The 22,284-nt window shown below is 37.2% G+C and overlaps 6 protein-coding genes across 6 annotated transcripts; 2 read left to right on the forward strand and 4 right to left on the reverse strand.

Annotated features, from left to right (window-relative positions):
• Window positions 1–255: 255 nt before the first annotated feature.
• BDF20DRAFT_841466 (uncharacterized protein) lies at window positions 256–2,357 on the reverse strand. The gene is made up of 6 exons (XM_053079455.1): window positions 2,304–2,357; window positions 1,793–2,095; window positions 1,261–1,709; window positions 974–1,121; window positions 577–888; window positions 256–456 (listed from the first exon to the last, which is right to left on the reverse strand). Exons 2-6 carry the CDS (start codon window positions 1,948–1,950, stop codon window positions 288–290), a joined length of 1,236 nt encoding a protein of 411 aa, XP_052940169.1. The 5' UTR covers window positions 1,951–2,095; window positions 2,304–2,357; the 3' UTR covers window positions 256–287.
• A 2,101-nt stretch (window positions 2,358–4,458) lies between these two features.
• Window positions 4,459–5,552, forward strand: BDF20DRAFT_966743 (uncharacterized protein; the record flags this gene model as incomplete). Its single annotated transcript, XM_053084976.1, has 1 exon — window positions 4,459–5,552. A coding segment is annotated over exon 1 (975 nt), but the record flags the coding sequence as incomplete, so codon positions are not given.
• Window positions 5,553–7,533: 1,981 nt separating this feature from the next.
• BDF20DRAFT_831002 (uncharacterized protein) lies at window positions 7,534–8,487 on the reverse strand (the record flags this gene model as incomplete). The annotated part of the gene is made up of 3 exons (XM_053078408.1): window positions 7,534–7,631; window positions 7,884–8,022; window positions 8,308–8,487. The coding sequence occupies 3 exons, from the start codon at window positions 8,485–8,487 to the stop codon at window positions 7,534–7,536; spliced, it is 417 nt and encodes a 138-aa protein (XP_052940171.1).
• A 2,031-nt stretch (window positions 8,488–10,518) lies between these two features.
• Window positions 10,519–11,837, reverse strand: BDF20DRAFT_831004 (uncharacterized protein; the record flags this gene model as incomplete). The annotated part of the gene is made up of 2 exons (XM_053078409.1): window positions 10,519–11,552; window positions 11,630–11,837. The coding sequence occupies 2 exons, from the start codon at window positions 11,835–11,837 to the stop codon at window positions 10,519–10,521; spliced, it is 1,242 nt and encodes a 413-aa protein (XP_052940172.1).
• Window positions 11,838–15,055: 3,218 nt separating this feature from the next.
• Window positions 15,056–17,548, reverse strand: BDF20DRAFT_812965 (uncharacterized protein; the record flags this gene model as incomplete). The annotated part of the gene is made up of 4 exons (XM_053076845.1): window positions 15,056–15,505; window positions 15,583–16,413; window positions 16,500–16,569; window positions 16,740–17,548. 4 exons carry the CDS (start codon window positions 17,546–17,548, stop codon window positions 15,056–15,058), a joined length of 2,160 nt encoding a protein of 719 aa, XP_052940173.1.
• Window positions 17,549–19,728: 2,180 nt separating this feature from the next.
• On the forward strand, window positions 19,729–21,229 carry BDF20DRAFT_903850 (uncharacterized protein; the record flags this gene model as incomplete). Its single annotated transcript, XM_053082947.1, has 4 exons — window positions 19,729–19,783; window positions 19,855–19,963; window positions 20,056–20,326; window positions 20,426–21,229. 4 exons carry the CDS (start codon window positions 19,729–19,731, stop codon window positions 21,227–21,229), a joined length of 1,239 nt encoding a protein of 412 aa, XP_052940174.1.
• Between the last annotated feature and the right edge of the window lie 1,055 nt (window positions 21,230–22,284).

Raw genomic sequence — 22,284 nt, forward strand, 5'->3', positions numbered from 1 at the left:
TAGCATGAATCACTCTCCCGCGTCCGCAGCATATGACGACGACTACCCATTATCAATAAAAGAAAAACCACAGTGGCACAGTAATGAACTAGCATCTCAATAGCAAAAGTTGTGGAATAGATCCCCATGTTATACAGTCCTCCTCAGTACAATAGAGTCGCGTGTTTTGACGCTGTTGTTGGTTTTTTTTATTTCATGCTACATAATGATGATATGACGAGGTTACCTATGTACAATCTGCCTCTCCACAAAAAAAAAAAAGAAAAGAAAAGAAAAAAAGGTGTTTTTCAATCCACTTTTTTCAATGAAGGAATCGTCAAGCATCGTATACCCAAGAATTTACAAAAGCTATGAATGACGACAACGGCCCATTGCACATAGGCTACTACAGCAAATAGAAAGTAACCGCACAAAAATAGATATTCAAACTTTGGCGTTATTAAGGGTCTATTGCTCCTATATACATAGAGAGAGGGAGGGAGAGAGAGAGAGAGAGAGACATTATATCCATGTTTAATAAACAAAACGCTCGAGTTAGAATGCGAGTCCAGTGTATACACAGTGAATGTTACTTACAAGGAAGGAATGAAGAGTGGTATATTTGTCAACAAAGCACCGATGATCAAAGGAATCAGCAAGACGGTGAACTTGGGAAAGTCTGATTGGGTCAAATGAGCCAAAATAATCTTTGTCGCCATTCTGCCAAACACAATACCTGTTGTGATAGCGAATAATATATAGTGATGGTGGGATAATAGGATAGAGTAGGGTGACATGATCCAAAAGTAGAAAGCCGTGATGTAGGTGGCAATGGGTAAATTTTGAACCAACATGGTTCTCAAAAAGGGCTCCCCTTTCTTCTTGCATACTTTATACATTGCATAAAGGCTAAACATTGAAAAACAAAAAAAAAATGAACATCTATCTATCGGTACAACAGTGCTTCACTTTGAAAGCAACGATGGCACCTTACCAAGCAGGAGCATGTGTAAAGAGAAACAAGAAGCCTACTATGCTGAGCATGACATGTGATAATGGCATCTCTGCCACTATCTGGGGAAGAGCAGAAGCCATCCTTCTTTTAACCCACTCCTTTAGTGGTAATTTCCATACACTAGGACCTAATGTAGATACACATAAAGAAAAGATGAGACAATCTCCTATCTCAAAACATTCACTCCATTGAGAAGCGGGGGTGAACAGATGCATCCTATGACAATGACCATGCTGAACAGTTTTTGCCGACAAACAAACACTTACCATACATTCCTGAAATGACAAAAACAACGCAAGACAAGAGAACACCTTCAGTAGGTGCATTCACATACCCCAAATATAAAATGCCTGTATGGTACTCTTCAGCCGTTGACAGGTAGAAGCCTAGCATGGCCATACCATAAAGGATCACGCTGGCTTTCGAATGTCCTAAACCCAAAGCCGACGCCTCCAATATGGCAGCAAAAGAACAGTTGATAGCATCACAGCCATGATCGAACAATTCACCCAGGGGACTGGATGTGCCGGTTCGTCGTGCTTGCTTTCCATCCACGTTGTCAAAGGTAGAATAGAGCCATAAGCCCGCGGCATAACTGAAATAAACCCATCTATGATTGTCTGTCGTTGTATCATTCAGATCAGGAACGAAAAGAATGGTGACAAGGACATTGAAGACCATAAAGAACAATCCTGTCAGTGTGATCAGGTTGGGGCTTTTTGTATGGTTTGCGTAGAAAAGAAACAAAGCTTTTCAGTTTGTGCTGAAAACAGTGGTATCCAAGGTTTTCAAACTTACGCCATGGACATTGGAAAGAATTGGACACACCAATTCCAATAATGCTTCAGTATATAATTGGATATGAAAGAGCGATCCATCGCCTTGTATTTGTAGAGTCGTAGTGCATTGAGTTGCTTATGAGTCAAAAAGTCGCGTTTGAAAAATGAATCCAACATGAACAAAGAGGATCGATGTGTTGAAGAAGCAAATATGAAAATTTAGGAAAGGGAAAGGAATATATAGTCTTGCATTTGGATAATTCAGGGAACTAAGGGGACAAAAAAAAAAAATAAAATAAAAAAAAAATAGATCTGCTTCCACTATGTCAGACATAGTAAAATGTTGATGTGCATGCTATTTTTCCATCATCCTCATCCTATAATAGAAGACTACGTAAAAAAAAAGGTTACACCTAACCCCAACGGTCCCCCACCGATAACCTTTTTCATATGATCAAGCGCTTATACATGTAGGTATTTGTGTGCAACCAAAACATAAAGGTGCATTCGGTTGTTCCTGTTTATCATAGCATGTCATTCACATGAGGTACGAGAGTGAGCTAGTCTATTCAAGGTAACTGTCCTACTGTCGTCTATCTTTTCTCGTTCTCAATAGAGAATTAGAGTATGAAGACCTCAAGGTACAACCTCCAGGATCAAATGGCTTTTAACTGCTTTTTTTCAAGGAGTTTTCTTTAATGGAAAAGAAAAGAAAGAGGAGCAACCCGAAATGGGGGAGCGTGAAGTGAGTGAAGGAGGAGGAGGAGGCACGCGGAAGAGCAGTCAACTGGACGATGGTTGGATTTTTCTTTTGCACGAAAAGGGTTTAGAAGGAGCTTGTCATCGTACATCATCTGAATCGACAAAGCAAAAAGATAGAATGCATGCACTCAACGGGCAACAAACATAGAACCAACCGTATCATTTTCATCATAGAACCCAATCAGTAAATGAAAGTAAAAAAAAAAAATCTTGTGTGTCCGACAACAGAAAAAAAGATGAAAGAGATTAGGTTTTCACACTAAGACTCTTTATAGTCCACTACGCTTAGTCCTCAAGATAGAATGCTATAATTTTACGATAAGCGCAGACGAACCATAGATAGCTTCGGAGACCCTCTCCTCCGCGCTTTCCATTATTCCCAATAAAACCGTTTTTTTTTTTTTTTTTTGTTTTTTTTTGGCTCATCCTCTCTCTCTGTCTTTTGGTAAACTTGTTCGCTAACTAACCGTGAACGTGCCTATCTTCTCTTATACCAACATATACCAAAGCTCATTGCTCCCCTCCTCCCAGTTATAACGATATCTCGTTTAAACGGTGTCTACTTTGTCTTTCCTCCCTTTTCTTTTTTTTTTCCTTCTTCACGGGTTAATCAGCAAAGCTTCATTGGTGTTTCAAATTTTGAAGGCATTATAACGCCTTCTCTATTTCCAATTCGTTCTTTTTGCTTTTTTTTTTTCGCTGATAAAATCGAATAATTTCAAAGACACTTATCGAATCACTGAACAACCAAAAAATAAAAAATAAAATATGCAAGACTATGCAATTCCCCGATAATTCTGAACTATCCGATAAAGATAGCTCAAAGATAATGGAAAGGAAAGGTTATATAGTATAAGGAGTCACATTACCTTTTCATTCGTTTTCATTGGGTACTTGGATTAAGTTCAGTATTTTCTGAAGTGTATTAATAAACGAGAAAAAACGCGTCTGTTCATAAACCCAAAACACACTATAAAAGTATTACCGGCGGACCAAAAATGCTATAGAAAAAGATATTTCAGATGGGGGTTTCAAAGTAATAGTGAAATAAAAAGAAAAAAAAAAAAACTAACGGAAATTCTACGCTATCAGTTCGTCATTTGAACGAGAGGCAAAGGGAGCTGAGAGTACACTGAGAGCCATGACCAGATGGATAGGAAAAAAAGCCTTTTTTTTTTCATATGCTGTTCTTTTTTTTATGGTCGGATCTTGAAAACAAGATGAACTTGTCATAGCTGCCCTTTTTTTGAATAAGCATAATCGTAAAAAAAAAAAAAAAAAAAAAAAAAAAATCAAAAAAAATCCCATCAAAGAAAACCAACAATAGAATTTTATTTTCCTTGGAAAAAGAGACTGGTAATAAAGGGCACTCCTTCTTTTATATCTTTTCTTCTTTCTTTTCTTTTTTTTTTTTCATTCAGTGTACATATTACGATATTAGGTATTACACAGCCAAGCCTATTTAACAGTAATTTTTTTGTGTACATATCGTAACCTTTTCTTTACCTTTTCTCTATAAAAAAACTAGTCTTTTTTTCCCTTCTCGAAAAGCTGAGCAATACCCCCGTCCCATCGTCCTCATCTGCTTTTGCAATGTCTATGTTTTAGACACATATCAATATTAAGAAAGTCAAAAAATACTAGTAAGAAATGTATCATCATTTTAACAACCAACAGCAACAACAGCACCAGCAACAGCACCAGCAGGGTCAATACTATCCCATCATTGATACCAATAACTATGCTCCAACAACAACAACAACAACAACAACAACAGCAGCAGCAGCAGCCACGTCTGTCTTCCACCCTCGATCTTATAACCAGCATTTACCCATAACTACAACTACAACCACGAATACTAATTCAAATACAGCATATTTACCACCACCGCAACAGCAGCAAGCGTTATACCACCCATACCCTCAGCAACAACAACAACAACAACAATATATTGTACCACCTGAACCTGCTCCTAACGCCACCGATGCCCCACCTACTCCACCTCTCACGATTGCCCAACTAGCCGATTTTGCCTCTACCATGGTCTATTTAATGTGGCATGCTCGTAGACCTTCCGTCATGAAACTCCACGAACTCTCAAAGCTCATCATTCAACAACAATACAATACAACAGAAGACAGTGACCTCCATCATTCCCGAGAAACAGCCAATATTGCAAACCGCACAAGCAATGCCTTTAAGAAATTTTGTAAACAAGTACTGACCGCTACTCAGCTCTCTGAATCTGTCATATTACTGTCTTTAAAGTATATTGCCATGCTGTTGCAGAATAACCCAACCATCCAAGGTGCCGAAGGCTCAGAATACCGATTGTTCACTGTAGCTCTCATGCTTGCTAACAAATTCCTTGACGATAACACTTTCACAAACAAAACGTGGTCAGAAGTCACCGGCATGAAGGTGGTGGATTTAAACATCATGGAACTAGAATTTTTGGATGTGTTACGATTCAGGTTGACTATCAAACATGACGAATACGATAGATGGAAGCAAGCTTTGTTCTTATTTAGAAGTCAAATACAGAATGCAGATCAACTAGCGAAACAGGAGCAACTATTGGAAGAAACCTTTAAAGTGGTTCTACCACCAAATCAGCCGCAACAACAACAACATCATCATCATCAACAAACACAACAGGAACAACTTCAACAACATTATTTGTTAATGTTATCGAAAGCACAATTACCTCATTTTCCTACTCAACCGCTGAATAGACCTTTGACTCGTGTTCCATTACGTATACCTGTGCAACCTGTTTGGAGAAATCAACCGCAGCCATCTTATTATAATACCACTGCAGCTGCTGTTGCTGCGAGTGGGAATGCGAATGCTGGTAATGGTGCGGGCAATATCATGTCTTCTACAACAGTACCGACCTCAGCAATAGCAACATCCACTGTAGCAACTGACTATTACCACCCTCAGAATAATAATACTTCTATTTATGTTCCATCTATAAATAGCTCAAGTGGTAACAATAATAGTCATAACACTCGGTTACAGCAACAACAACAACAACAACAACATCAACAACATCAACATCAACATCATCATCATCAAGCTTATTTACAGCAACCGCAAAAGTCAAGGTTGAATATGAGTTTAACGCCGCAAACACAAGGATACAATCCTACGACAACGACGACACCCATGTATACTCCACCTCCTCCAACGACGAATGCCGTTTCTAGCACTGTCACAAATTATTACAATCATCCTTCCACTACAAGCACTGCTGCCACGACACCTATCAATCATCTGATAGTCGATCCTTTCGATAACAACAATAACAACAACAACGCGAGTAATAATCAAATGTATTATAATAATGATCTTCATCAACACCATCACCCATCTATATCTACCGCCACCAATTACAACAATCATCTTGCTAGGACTGCTGTGCCATACGATCTATCAACGATGACCCATAGTATTTCCATGACACCAACAGCGCCGGCGCCTCCCCTTTCTCATCCTCCTATGACTACCACCACTACTTCCGCTGCTGCTGCTCCTACTACTACTAATATCATGAACCCTTCCATGGGAACTGAGTCGATCTATTCACAATTATCGCACAATAATTTATATGATCAACAGTTACATCACCGCCATCATCCATATCAACAACAACAACAACAACAACAGCATCACCCGCAGACTTCGACTTCTTTAAACTATAATAATAGTAGACCTTATTTAACAACACAACAACAACAACAACAACAACAACAGCCACAATCACAGCCACAGCCACAGCCACATCATCAACACCATCCACAAATGACCACTAGTCCAAACCATCAAATGTCAGCAACTTCTTCAATGTATTATACACCAAATCATTCTTTCATCGGGACACCTACTCATAATAGTACGAATAATATGAATAATAATAGTAACAGTAATAACAACGATCATCGTGGTAGTAGGATGTATAATGGGCCTGTACCTGAGGATCCATTAACAGCGGCTGAATCTTATAGGGCTCATTTGTCGAAATAGTAGTAGTAGCAGTAGTAGCAGTAGTAATAGTAGCAGCAGCAATTGTCAGAAGCGGGAACAAAGAAAATAAAAAGAAGAAGAGAGAGTACAGTGATTCGCATTTGAAATTTATGATTTTCAAAAATAGAAATCTTTATCCATTCGCAAATATATGCCTTTAGGTTCTTGATTTACAGTCATTCTTGATAGTTATTCATGCGTAAAGTGTTTTCAAAACATCTCTCGTTTCAGTAAATCATTCGATGCAGAAAAGTTACTTTATATTGTAGTTATATTACGGCTCAAGAAACCAGTGCCTCCACATGGCAAACTGGGTACGTTTTAATTATGACTATAGTTTCCACCTAAAGAGTCCATAGCCACCCACTTGATGTTTGGAATCATCGACTAAGCAACAATAGCATCCATGTTTTCGCTTAACTTTATAAATAAAGAGTCAAGCTTAAAGTAAACAAACACAAAAATTATTCTAATAGACTACTAGCTGACGATATTTGGGTACAAAGTAGCTGCTCTCCTTTTGATGATCAGCATCCTTGAGCTGACTCAACACATCAAAGTTAGTTGAAAACATAAAGTTAGCGAGAAGTAATTTTTGAAGACAATCCAACATACTCGTTTGCCAAAAGGAAAAAGCATGTGAAAATACAGTACATTTTAATGGAGCTGTAATAAGACTACATAGTTTTTCATCATTACGAGAGTCGATTCATAGCTTGATATTTCCTTTTTGATTGGGAAACCCTTCCTTATAATGTAGCGTCACGACTTGACGCTAACATTAAAAGTTAAAGGAACATTACTTATTTTATTTTTTTTGTGTGTTTCTCATCTACAATGGAGGTCGTTCTAAAAACACAGTACCAGAACATATAACGGACACTGATCAATTAAGAGAGAGGGAGAACCCGAAAAATCATAAATACTCCACAAACTCGCTCGATTTTGAAAATTTCCTTTCCCCTTTTTTCATTGTTCATTGTTCACGCACGAACTTTTGGATGAGCTGAGGGGACATAAACGTTCCCTCTCTTCCAATTGATCAGTGCCCGTTAATTGTTCTGGTACTGTAGTTTTAGAAAGACCCTCCTATAGCTAAGAGGTCTATAATAAATACCAGTCTTTGATAATGCGCACTGAGTGGGACAAGATTACAGAGAAGGAGTGGAGAAGGTATATTGAAAGTATGCCAGCTCGTATACAACCACGAGTTGGCTGTATATCAAATATTACGACGGAATGTGTTACGCAACCTAAATGATGTTATTGATTATCTTTCGGCAGAAGAGAAACCGGGTCTCAAAGGTGTTAAAAAATACCTGGATAAAGGAAAGACTCTCCAAATGGCGATGCTACGAAAGTGATCCAATATGTTGATAACAACAGAATTTCAAGTTTGGAGGCAATTACTTGCCAGTGGCAAGGTGTTAAGCTGCAACTCATCGGTACCAAGTAGAGCTATAACAAGGGAGTTTCTGTTGTACCGAAGATTGCTAATAACTTAGCGTCCTTCCGCTCAGACTCTGACAGCACGGCTGGGTACTACAGCAGTAATGACGAGCAAATAATTGACTTTGACTAGGAGGAGGACATAACAGATGGTTCTTGAAGATATAAAACACGACGATGATGTTATAACCATCAAAGATTGAGAAGAGTTTGTATTGAAAAGATTAGCTAGTAAAAAAAAGAAAGTTTAGATGAACATTAACAAAATAAAAAATTTCGATATCTCCCACTTACAAAAAATTGGAAATTTCGATAGGGTAGACAAATGAAGATGAGAATGTTGATTGGACAGAAAAAAGTTTGAATTCTATTTTTTGAATCTTTGAAAATTTCAAAACGCAAATTACTACTGTACTTGTGATAGTCAATCCCCATACTGGGCAGACTATCGTCTGTTTTGTTAATTTTTGCCATGATTGACTAAAAATATATCCTGCCTCATAATACACACACTTGGCTTCGAGTTTGTGTACAGCCTTTCATGCACAACACTCGTCTTTACATAATGCGCTCTATGCAATTTTTTAGCTTCAATAAAAATACTTACTTCACCTATGTTGGTAGAACGACTGTTTAGCTATCAATGCCAAAGTCTGTTTGCTATGTTGTTAAACCCCAGAGCGTGAAGGTGGTCTATCGGAAACTTTAATCTCTGAGTGATATCTGCCTTATTGAGAAAATACGCTGTTGGGGTGATTTACTTTTGTAAGATGCTTTATAGAGTTTTTTGAAAGCTTTGAGAATATTCTTGGACTACGTGTAAGTCGAATGCTAGGCTTGATTTGTTACTATGTTGAAACATGAGGAAATTTTGTGATTAAAGTGAAATGATCAGCCGCTGTCATTGTCTGCTAGATCAGCTTTTGCATGCAATGCCTCTTTTCCAATAGTTCTTTTGCAACCAAGACGCGTTCTACTTTAATAATTTGCACGGAAGGTCCTGTTTCAATATTTTGTAGTCAAAGAATGGGGCGCCTCTTTATTGACTCCTTAGAAGATGATCTCTGACCTTCACGGTCAGGATTTCTGGCCAGCTTTGTCGATGACTATTTGATCTGTTGGGTTGTATTGCTCGCTTCGTAATTTCTACGATACATGATAACCTGAAAAATAAATCTTGTAAGCATTCCAAACAATCAGTATCACAGGATGATAGTTTTGGTCCCCATTGTCTTGTAGCCTTCCTCTCTTTGTTTGAATAGAAGAATGATGTTGACTGCTGCTGTACAGCAGTTATACTGCTATTGATGGATGTCCACTTTCTTTGGGTATGTGCGTTAGAAAGCTTATTAATGCATGGCTTCCTAATGTCATTGTAGAGTTGGTTGAGACAAACGTTTCCGAGTATCAGAACGTGGGGGTATCTCGTCCTCTTACGCTGTCGGAACAGTTCTGTTTACCTAAAATTTCCTCGCTAGTCCTTGCAGTCATTTGCTACGGGAGTTATTCTGGTAAAGTTTTTTATTTTAATAGTTTGATTATTTTGTGTTATTTAGCATTGTTTTGTAAGAGACTTTAGTCAAAGCAAGTTCTATAAATTTATTGATCGACAGTGATGCCAGATGAATCGTTTTAAATGGGCCTATCTATAGTTCCAATGTCATTCATATGCTTCGATGCTGGTAGTGAATCTATATGCTTTACGAACCCATGTCTTTGGCTTCATTATCTCGTAATTTACTGTTCCACATCCAAATGCTGCCAGTTTCTCAATGACATTGCGGTAGCTTTCTTTTATTATGTGTCCTTTGAAAGGTATACGAGTAGTTCAGAATCACTGTATTTGCTCTTACTCAGGTTCTGATATCTTCTGTGTTTTGTTGACATTTTTCTTCACCTTGAATCTCTCTATTTCATTTCATGACGCGACTATTTTTTTCGACAAAGAGGTCGAATAAATTGCTAGAGTTGGTCATTGTTGGTATACTTCATAGTTACTCTATGAAGGTACAGTACTTGAAAATATGGACAAGAAGAGGACGATTAAATTTTCTAAAGTATAGTTCAAAAAGCATCTTTCACATTTGATGGGACTGACTAAGTAACGACAAAAGACAATTCATCAAAGATTCTCGTTCTTTGTGAGATATGGTCTCAAATCATCGAAATATCACGCTTTTCTCCTTTTCTAATTCAAATAACCTTTCTTATGTGTCAGTGTGTAGTACTACTTGAAAAGTTTATTCCGGCCTTCAAGTTTATTTGATGTGTGTGGTTTGTGTAGCCCCTCAAACGCTCCATACATAAAAGAATGATGCAAATTGTAGTGTAACCTCAGACGATAAATAGGTTAATAATTCTGTTTCTATGTGTGAACACCTTGTATGCGTGATATGACTTTGATATTCTATTGTTTATTTTTTGTATGCTTCGGTTTTTAATGTAGTTTGAACAATGAAGCGTTTACTTATAAATCATACTCAACAGCTATGAAAAGAAACCATATTACCAACCGCGAAATGATTCTTTCCAATTAAAAAGATAGCTAGTACTGATGTTCTTGTTGTTGATTTTATCGAGCAGTTCTGCATATGAAGAAGGCGATGTTCGTGCTTTTCCATCAAGATATAGTGACGCCAATGCATTGGCAGCGGTTGTGGAGGTTGTCGTAGTGACGCCTGTGTTTTGCTGATGCTGATGCTGCGCTTGCTGGTCGGCCACCATCGTGCCATCATAAAGAGAATTGTTTGCTGTATTGCTATCGGTAGAAGTAATTGTATTTGTCGTTCCAAATGATGAAGTCGAATTTGACAGCAGTAACGAAGGTGGTTTGTTTAACAAATCTGATAACAGGGATCTACATTTAGCAGCAGTGGGTCTTTTAGGTATTGTTTTTTTGAAATCAATGAAATAATCTTGATTGTTATTGTTATCATCATCACTTTCAAAATCGTAATATGCATCTTCGCCACTGAGATAACAGTCATCATCATCTTCATAGAAGTCATCATCATCATCATCAACAATATAAATATATTTTTTTCCATACTTAACTAATGTTGCATTTCTAAGTACTGGATCCGCTTGAAAAGTATCTAATTGCGGAGAAGATGATAGATGCTGCTGCTGCTGCTGCTGCTGCTGATGTTGTGGAGTTATAGGAGTTAATATGTTAGGGGTTCTATTATTATTTGTAGTATTCGCTCGTTCAATGTTATCATGGCTGCTTTCAATGATTTTCATATTCTGGTGATTTTGTTGTTGTGGTTGTTGTGGAACCTCGTGTAAAGAATTAACTTTGACAGGTGATCCACTGAGTAGAGTATAAGTCGTTGTGGCATGATGGTTATCGGGAGTATTCAAAGTAGTGTTGAAATTGGTGGCAGTGACGGTTGTCTGAAACTTGTTTCCATCCTGTACTGCTTGTTCTTCTTCTTCCTTTTCTGCACATGATTGTTGGTGATTGTATCTCCATAGTCTCCAGGACATATTCTCCAAGCGTTGGCCATGTTTAATGAACGATTTACATTTATTAAATGCTATGCAAAAAAATGGGGGACATGTAAGTGGACACCCACATGTATTTATAAAGAAGGAAAAAGGGATAAATTTATACCTGTCCACATGGTTGCCAAATCAATTTTTTTATTATAATCAAAAAGGTCATTTACATCGTCAGCATCATCCTTATTCATATCAGTCATACTACCAGTAGCAGCCGTTGTTGTTGTTATATCATGAATTGTAAAGGAAGAAGAAGCTGCATATACTTTGTTACCATTTATACGGTTCTCGTCTCTCAAGAACGATGTTGATCGATTCATTTGATTTTATAACCCTGAAAAATAAAAGAGAGAGAAAATGACAATATAGCACTGAGAGAGGAGAATTGCCAGTTAACGGTTTGCAGAAGAAGTTAGGGAAAAAAAAAAGGAAAAGGAAAAGGAAAGACAGGAATAAAGCTTGTTCCAAGGTCTATCATCCTTTTTGCTGAGAAGAACAATGTCGATATATATTTTAGGCGATGTAGTCTGCTGACAAGCCCTGTTTTTTTTTTTTTTTTTTTAATGGTTCTTAAAGAAACCTTCTCCAAAAACACACCGCTCACGTAGGTCAGCTACGCTCCTAAAAAATGCTCTATAATCTTATATGTTCATCCTCCCGCAAATGATTGTCGTATCTGCTGCTTGCGTCCTTAGCCAAATAGTTCTGACAATTACAGGATACACTTTTTGATTGACTTTTTTTTTTTTTTTTTTTTAGGCTAAGCTTTCCATATGCACGGTAACATTTCTTCCAATACTCAACTTCTTCAATGTCAGCAAATAGTTTCGAGAATCTAAATAATCAAAAACACTTGCTGAACTGACCTGAGAACCATCGACCGTATAGTTTGTACGGGTTCAAAATAACCACACTAGAGATGAACCGAGAAAGGAAATCGAATCAGAGTTAATTTATAATAATCACGAACACTACGCAAGCAAGAATTTTCTTCAAGAATTGCAGCTACAGTAGATACTCAGTTGCTGATATTTCACGACGTGAACAGTGACGCTGAAGGAAAGGGCTGATTAAACGCTGACGCTGCTAGTAAGAGTCAGAAAGCATCTTCAAATTAAAATGACTTAAGGGGTACGATACATTGTCGATCAAGTGCAAAAGCTACCAGACCTTGCAACTACGCAAGCTTTCCCGTAGCTATCCATGAGAGCTTAGACCAGCATATCTTGAGCGCTCTTGCATAGGATGAACAAAATATATTCGTGTTGCTGAGTATTTTTTGACAGCATATGAATAGATCATTTAACCTTAAGCAGACTCATCTCAAGCAGTAATAATTGACCTTAAAGTCTCATAGTTAATTTACCGTATCAGTCTGTAAGAACTGTGAATTTTGGTTACAGGAGTGGCTTTGGCTCTGCAAAAGATGTATACATTTGATCAACTTTTGATTTCTTCTGATGTATCAAACATCCGAAAAATTGATGCGCACAATATAATGAATTGCCAAGTTGCTTAATTTTTCTTTATCCATTCTTTACTCAAATACCAAACCGAGAATCCATTTGAACTTATTCATTTTCATCCACTTTTATGTACGAATTAGATGAAATACTCATATCATTTCTCAAAGTTTCGCATATTTGTTGATATCTGACAATAAGTAAAATGAATTAGACTTCTAATCTCAGGACGAATTGGCCTTTGTCTTGTCGCCAATTTTTTCAAAGGTCAGCGGAAAACTTTTTAACCTCAACAGACAGAAACTCATGTCTACACTTTATTACTTAATAGTTCAATCAACCAGCAAAGACATGGATGCATTCTTAACGTAACAGTTTGAATCTCTCCTTATAATATTCTGTGTATTTCTATCTGATAGTTGTAATTTTAGAGGACCGCCATGTCATGCCGAACTATAGGTGTGTAACGTTATCCGATGCTCAATTTAAGGACACTGACAACAATTTACTGCAAATGTATGCATGAGCACCAAGAATTCGTCGAATCAGAATAAGCCATCTTTTCTTGAACGCTGACTCTCGAAGGGCCTATTTCCGTAGCAATATATAGACATGTTATGAAGGCTATTATAATAGTCAATTGCAAATCTATGGTTTCAAAATAGCGTTGTATGTATGAAAAGGTATTCTTAAACTCAATCTTTTGCTTGTATTGATGGTTATCATCACTTCAAACAAATGTCCAAATTGGATTGCTGGCTTATATGTGAGGAATATTACAATTGTTTTGTTGATAAATCAACGAAAGATAAGGATCTATTTACTATGCTTTGACCTTTGCTAACTAAAGATGATTCACTGTTTTTTCAAGGCTAAGTCTCTGTTGGAAATGATACCTAAGCAAATCTTTGAGTAAATGTAGATTTTTTTTTCGAATTTAGAATGATAGTGGTAGCAGCACTACAATTCCTTAACGTCGATTGGTTTAACCTCGTCCCACGGATAAACACTGGCCCTCCATTACTTGATCAAATGGTGGCTGGCCGAAGAAGAGAGTATATAAAGGCACATAAGGACCAAATATTCTGCTTTGTAATCAGGACCAAGCAAAATTTGCTGTAATGCAAAAAAGTAATAGTGCCTAAGAATTTGGTCAAGTTGTATGTTACGCTGATGATGGCGGTTGGAAGTTGCATTTCTGTGGGATGTTTGTACGATTGGTATTTTAATGGCCACGCTAAAATAGATTCATTTGACATAAAATAAACGAGACACATTTTGGTTATTCTTTACATTTCACTGTACTTCAATCTGTCATTTTATCTTAAAGTTAGAGTCATTGACTATATTTACCACCTTTGATATCTCAATGGTTTCCATTTCCGTCCAAACAATTTCATCACAGAAGTAATAAAAGCGCTGATCTCTTAAATAATCAGCCTAATCACTAACAGTAGGGTGATGCTTGATACGCAATAAAATAGTCATCTCTTTGAGTATAAGACTTGTTCTATATGTTGCGATAGTAGCAGCAGCAGTCGTCGTTTTTGTTTTTGCTGGAATGGATATCAATTACTGTCTTGATAAATTGTGTGTGTTGACCAATTTAACAGCCACTTCGCGGTCTATAGCGTGCTGTAATATACATTCCAAAGCCATATTCACCGTAGCTCAACATATTCCTTTCATTCATATTGATGGGACAAAATATTGGATTGCAAAATGATGCATTCGTTTAATAAAAGCAGTTTAGTGAAACAAATTGAATGTATTGTAATAGAAGTGAAACGATTATTTAGTGCATGTTTCTTTTCTTTCTTTGTGAAATAGCAAAATTGTATGTAAAAGTAAAAATGAAAGGTTTAAAAGACTCAGAAGAAAACATACGTTGTCTGTTTCAAATGGATACTTAAACGATTTTGCACGATATAAATCGAGATATTCACTTGACATTGCTAGAAACGCAAAAGTGTTCCCCTCATCACTTCATAGTGTTCGCTTTTTCGCTTTAAATTTGTGTGATAATTGTTAAGCATTTCTTTTAATTGGAGGTGAATTGCTACATGTCGATTACTTTACCCTTGATACCCATGATTATTACTACCAGGCATTACAAAACCACCAATTTTATTCTGTAATTTTCCTGCTGTTTGGTGAAATCGTTGTTCCACGTTATTAAAAAAGGATGATGATGACGTCGTCTCATTGGGATCTCTTCCATAGTGTTGAGATTCAGGTGGTGCACCAAACAGTTGTTGTTGACTGTCACTGCGGAAAGGTGGAAAGAAACGTGAAGGCGGTTGTGGTGTTTGGTACAGATCTTCCAAAACCTGCATTTTATTCTGATGATATAAGTGATATCCTCCTTGTCCAAACACCAATTTGGGAACATCTATAAGGTAGCCCATGGTTCCCTTGACGCCTACTTCTTTCTCTGCTTGAATCCAAAAATTGATTTTACCAGTTTCTTCATCAAAGTAACCTGCACAATAGTTTCGCATACCCATCAACTTTTTATTTTGTCGCTATAGAGCAATAGATGTCAGAAGGAGTCCGTTTACAGCACTATTATCGTCAGGCACGCACGTATTGCTATACTTACAGTATTACCATTGGGCGATTTTTTGAACAAATTATACATCCTTTCTTCTGTATTTCCATTAAAGGTGACAAAAGTTGAGTTTTGGTTCAAAACAGTCAATAATGCCTGGGGCGGTGGGACATTTACAATGGCACTGGAAATAATCTGTACCATAAAGTAAGGATCTCCTTCTTCTTTCTCCTTCATATCTTTTGAATAAAGTTTGCCTGCACCACAACAATGAACATCACCGCCCAAAAATGAAACTCTAACAGATCTTTCGCGCGCATACGCTTGTAACCGTTCAATAAACATCTTCCTTTCGACTTCATGATTGCCTGCTGTCCAATGGTCGTTCATGTCATCCAGTAATTCAGGGTCGCCATTCCATTTATTGAGCTGTCCGCTGATCACGTCACCTAACGCGCCCGTTTTACCAGCGAGTGTGGCTAAACTCAAACCAGCTGCTCCATCCATCAAATTTTCAAACAGAGTGAGACGAGGATAAATAAGAGGAACACCAGTCAATATAAACAAGTGCTTGATGGTCGGGGGCAGCAGAGTATGTATGGCTTCAAAAACAGTATCATAAGACTTGGCTTTACAGACTTCATGCTTTGTACGCTCGCCGCGGCAATCGAGAGCCACGAAACCAATATCAGGGCCTAAAGTGGTGATCATATGGTTGCAAGTCTCTAAGGTACCGCGGATCATACCGTGTCGCTCGGCTAATTCCATTGTTGTGTGGTGCTGGAATAGATAGTAGAATCGGCAAGCATTGGCGAAAAGTACTTGAAAGCATTCTGCACGTTGCATATCAGCAGGATAAGAGCCATAACCATCAATGATATCCTATAAAACGAAAAATTAGACAGAAAAAAAGAAAAAAATTAGTACTTTCTCCTTATGATTCCTTCTTTGCCAAAGAGAAAACATACATGATCATCCCACATGTTGATGGAAGGAATGGAAGCAAATGCTTTTGCAACAACCGGGTTATCTTTGAACCTACATCAAATCAACATGTGCAAAGATTGGCGAAATAATATAAAAAAAAGTAAGCCCAAGAAGACTCTTGATTATACTAAACTTGAATCTAACTCGCAGCTCACATGCTCCATTCAACTTGTTCGTACTGAAATTTAGTGAAGCCAAAATGCATTGACAAAGAAACTTACCCAAAGTTTATACAATAATTATTGAAATAGAACTCTTCAAACCCCTCCTTCATTTCTCGTGTCATACTCATCGCAATACGCTTCTTAGGATCTTTCTCATCATTCCAAGGCTTCATAAAGTCCTCCTTGATTAACCTATCTTGATACAATTGATCTCCTCCTCCTAACAACACATGGAACGGCATCACTTCGTGACGATCCAATACATCTTGCCAAAGCGGTGCTTCTTTCTCTCCAAATTTATCTTTAATTTCTTGAGGTACATCAGAAAAGCCGTTGCATGAATAAAACATGAACCTCATTGACTGATGATAGGCAGGCAAATGAAACTGGAAGGAAGATTGAGCCCAATTGTTGTGAGGAGTCGAATACGTAAGAATTTGAGGTTTATTAGTGAGTTGAATTTTCAATTCGTACCGCCAGAAATAGTAAGTATGGCGATAATCATCGAGACGTTCAATTTCTTCAAGCTGATAAGGTTTCTGGTTATCTAACTGCACTTGTATGGGTGGGGGAGAATGGTCGGTGGAAACGAGTAGGATGGAACCTAGCCAGATACGGGTGGTATAATTGATATTGATGTATCGTAATAAAGGTCCGCATATGACTTGGCTGGACTGGGTAGAGCGATGAAGATGTGATTGCAGCCGATTCCACTGATGGCCAACATTGAGCTGACCAAAACTTTCATTCAGGTTACCAAAGAAATGCTGATCCTGTTGTTGAGATTGCTGAGGTTGAGGCTGAGGGTGACCATAAGGTGCCTGAGTATAGCCAGAGTGTGGCTGATTATTAGAATAAGGCTGCATGATATTTGGAATGGCAAAAGAAAGAAAAGTTGCGAAAATGAGTTCAGAAAAAAGACGAAGAATGCACTCATAGTGGTTTGCGTTGTAAAAGAATGACCAGTAGCATCATTTTGCGGGGTACAGAGGAACATGTGCCTTCTCCTGTCTTAGTGAGATTCGTAAATCAGAAAAAATTCTGCCCTTAATTTGATTTGTCGGATCAGGTTGTGCAAAAGAGAAGGTAATTTAAATTGGAAAACAAGCCGCAAAAAAAGGAAATAGAGCTACTTTTAGGAAAAGAGTAATAGATATCGCAACAATTCATAAATCGTCCAAAGTGCGCAACCACTGCACCTTTCTGATATCATGGCTGCCTTTTTTTTTTCTTTTTTTATTTACTCCAATGAGATTATTCTAAGACTTTAAAAAATTTCCTTACTCAATATAATGAAAAGCTAGGAATTATGTCAATGGTACCAGATAAGCTAAATTCTTGTATTATTGCATGCCTACATCTATTTCAGAAGTCAAATGCGACAGGAGTTTCAAATCTGCGAAACGATAACGACTTTGGGCTGAACCAACTAGCTTTTGAAAGACTGTTATTAACTATTACCAGTCTCGTAGTAAATGGATTGATCCTTTAATGTTATAGACATCGCATTGTGAAGGATACAAAGCATTTGACATTTAATAAGGAAAGACTATATGGTTTCATATATATCTAAGCTTAATGGCTCTCTGACTAACAAATAATAACGTGTTATCTATGATTTCTCTATAAGAAGCGCAAAAAATGTTGCAGTAAGATACGTGAAATATCATATTATGTTATAGTCAAATCAGTGATGTTCAACTTTTTTTCTCACCATTCTTCAATTTATTATGTCTATCGACAATTTACAACCAGGCAAAAATCTTTGGGCGAAAAGAATATTGCAAGATCCCAAAATTATAAAGATTGCTATCGAATTCCTTACAAATACAAAAGTGCTAGCGGCAATTCCTTAAAGAATGATGGTGAACGCAGGTTCTTTAGGCAAAACGTGCTCGTTCATATCTCCCTTCCTTAATTTTCGAAATTCAACATACAATTAACGTAGCTATGGGCTGTTAATTACGGTTTGCAGGCGGTTATCAGCTATAGCCTTGACTATTCGCGGTGAAAAGCTACACCAACATATAAATAACACCATGTGAAAACATGTACGCTCTCAGGGGTTTTCTCATACTTTTCCCAATCATGAGCTTAACATTGCTATGCTATTTCCAAAGAAAGCACCCAAGAGAATATCATAACTCCTCTAAACCTATTCATTGCCCGCACTTGAACTATTTTCACAGACCGTAGTTTATCATTACCGATAATCTTTCAACGATAATGCAACAAATCAGTATTTGTATGTCTAGTATTACACTAGCATCAAATCGACACTGTTGAAGAATATAACCATTGTCATTCATGAACTTTCAAATCATGGAATACAATAGATTGATAACACTCGCAGATAAGTTTGCTCACTATAGGGAGAAGCAGCTAACGGTGCAGAACCAAAGACTCTCATAATGAAAAAGGAAATATGCTCCTCTTTTATACGGAATTCTGCAAGAGAATTTGAGATAAATTTTAAGGCTTTGCAAAACTTTTATAATTGAAGAGTTAGTTGAGCTTTTGATTGGTCAAGCAAAGTTGCATTTCTATTTTTGAGAATCAATACCAGAGTTGTGCAAATCATACAAACCAACATTTCATCTTGGCATTACAGCGCCTGTCCCATTGAAGACTTCTGAATGCTTAAGATACATGTAAATAGCATACATTGGGATGGCAGACAGTAACTGGTAGTCATTTTCTTGTTTTTTTTTTGTCTGTGTTCCTCTTCAAAGATATAGATATCTTATGACCACATCATCTTTAATAAAAATAAGTCAGCTACAGTGTAAAGTCGCACTTTTCGGTCGCCTGAGAAAAACTTATAATAAAATTGCTTAAAAAGACCTCATCAGATAACCACTAATCCTTTGCTTGATATTTCTCCGCAGAATGCTTTTCTCCTTTTTGGACGCCTATTGCGTATATAATATTCTCTTTTCTGTCGTTTATTCATATTACGGCTTTTACCTTTTTTTTTCTTTTTTTTATTCATTAAAATATTGATTTCGCACACAGAAGAACGAGTATAAATCCAATAACGTTAACAATGCCTAAAAACGCTACCACTACACTTATTCTGGTGACGGGCATGCTCGTATCAGGTAATATACATACATTGACATTAATAACAATTGGATGCTCATTTATCCATTATTCTTGCTTTTTCTTCAAGGTGTCTGTAATACTATACTGAACAAATTCCAAGACATGCAATGTGTTGGCAATTGCGATGATCCGAACCCAAAAAATCGGCACTATTTTGAACAACCTATCTGGCAAACGTAACGCATGGCATAAGAAATAAGCTTTTGTTTGTTTGTAATACTTGTGATTGCATGTCAATGATAACTAATATGCATATAATTACTTAAAGTTTAAATATGTTTGTAGGTGAGTTCGCTGTATGGATCGTCTATCTATATCAACTATATCAGGAAAAGCAACAACAACGGGTAAGTAAATATCAAAAGGTACCAGCGGCGGTACCTCCACCCTCAGCCCTGAACCAATTGGATGCTGCGAGCGTAGTCGATGAAGTAAACCAAGAGCACGTAAAAATTGTTGATGAGGATCTTCCAGAATTGAAAGGGTGGAAAGCTCTTCTATTTTGGATTCCTACTTTATGTGATTTAACGGCGACAACCGTAAGTTTAGGAAGCAGCTGATTTACATAGAGCAATATGATGAGAAGCTTGGCATGAATGTGTATTTAATCAGTGAACGACAAATTTACAATGCCATAGGTAATGAATGTGGGTTTAATTCTTACATCAGCTAGTGTATATCAGATGTTAAGGGGTGCTGTAGTGATATTCACCGGTGTATTCAGTTATATGTTCTTGAAGCGCCGTCTACGCTTATACGAATGGTTTTCATTAACAATGGTCGTTGTTGGTGTCGGTATTGTTGGTCTTTCTTCTGTGTTAGTGCCTCAAAAGAAGCCCAAAGATGTCGTCTTTGATGGTGAAAATACTGATACATCATCCTCACTCGACTTTGCTTCTCTTTTGGGTGTGTGTTTGGTCCTTGGAGCCCAACTTTTTACCGCATCTCAATTTGTAATTGAAGAGAAGATCCTGAGCCGTTATCGTATTACGCCCTTAAAAGCAGTAGGTTTTGAAGGCTCCTTTGGTCTTATATCAGTATTAGCCGCCATGCCCATCCTTCACATTACTTTGAGTAAAACACATCCATCTTTTGATATGGTGCAAGGCTTCCATGATTTCTTTGATCATGCTCTTGTTTGGCAAACTGGTTTGGCTATTAGCATTTCTATTGCTTTCTTCAACTGGTTTGGGCTGTCCATAACTTCTGCAGTATCAGCTACTGCTAGAAGCACTATTGATGCTTGTCGAACTTTATTTATTTGGATGGTGTCCTTGTATTTGGGCTGGGAACATTTCTCTTGGATTCAAGTGGTTGGTTTTATTGTGTTAGTGATAGGTACATTCTACTTCAATGGTGTTCTCAAATGGCCTTTCATCACCAATGAAGAAGCAGAAAACGAGGGTGAGAGAAGACCATTGTTATTGTCTAACGAACAATAATAATGTATAGATTTCTTCTGTTATATCGTTATCCGTACATGTACACGCAGTAACGATTATTAGATACCATTCTTTATGTCGTTGATTTTATTCCAAGGTTGTTTTTTTTTTTCTTTTTTTCTTTAGTTTTAGTCACTTATTTATTTTTTTCACAATTCTTACGGTCATATAATAAATAAATCATCGGTTTCCTACCGACCATAATTTTTTGCCCGAAGTTGACTGTTTGTATACATGGCTGGCATAACATATCCATAGCAGCATGCTTGTAGGGTACATGTAGTATTTGCAATATGTCTTTAAAAATTGCCCGATTTCTCAGCTTACAAACAATTGAAAAATATGAAAAAATCGATTCAGCCGTTAACTTTCCCATAGTTCTTTCCTTTGGTAAATGACCTTACGTCAAGAAAACAATCAGTTTTTTTTTTCATGTATCGTAATCTTCTGGAGCGTTTTCATTTGTTTTGCTTTAATAAATATTCTTTCTCTTTTTAGATGTCTCCTAGTATATAAATGTATGTAGTGTATGCAATTTATAACCTTGCTTAGTGTTTGATTATATCACTGACTAGCCATATCACACTTCTATTTATATAGTATGAATGCCAAACAGCGTACTTCAAAAATTACAGAATAAAAGCTGGTCGTACGGATTATTGTTTGTTAATCTGTAACAACCGTGTTACATATCAGAACCGTTATTGAATGGCTCTTAAACATGATATATTCCTTATCATACCCTAAGAGACTTCCTGTGGCTCAGTCAAGCACTTGCGCAAGTAAAATTTTGGGCAAAATTAGCCCGAAAGTCAAAATTTATGTAGACTACACTTTCAGAATTTGATAATGTTTGTAAACAATGTCTATCCCAGAGTGAGAAAGCCCAGGCTACATAACACTTTTATTAAGGGGTTCATTACCTGCTGCAGATTTTTCCTCTAAGCAAAAGGTTGGCGTCACACTTTCAAAAAGTGGTATGACGCTTGCAAGAGATTTTCGCTGTGCACACCCCTAATCTATTCATTTCCACTCGTTCTTCCAGTTGGAAGTAT

Source organism: Mycotypha africana (genome assembly GCF_025528875.1).
Source record: "Mycotypha africana strain NRRL 2978 chromosome Unknown BDF20scaffold_1, whole genome shotgun sequence".
Classification (NCBI taxonomy): domain Eukaryota; kingdom Fungi; phylum Mucoromycota; class Mucoromycetes; order Mucorales; family Mycotyphaceae; genus Mycotypha; species Mycotypha africana.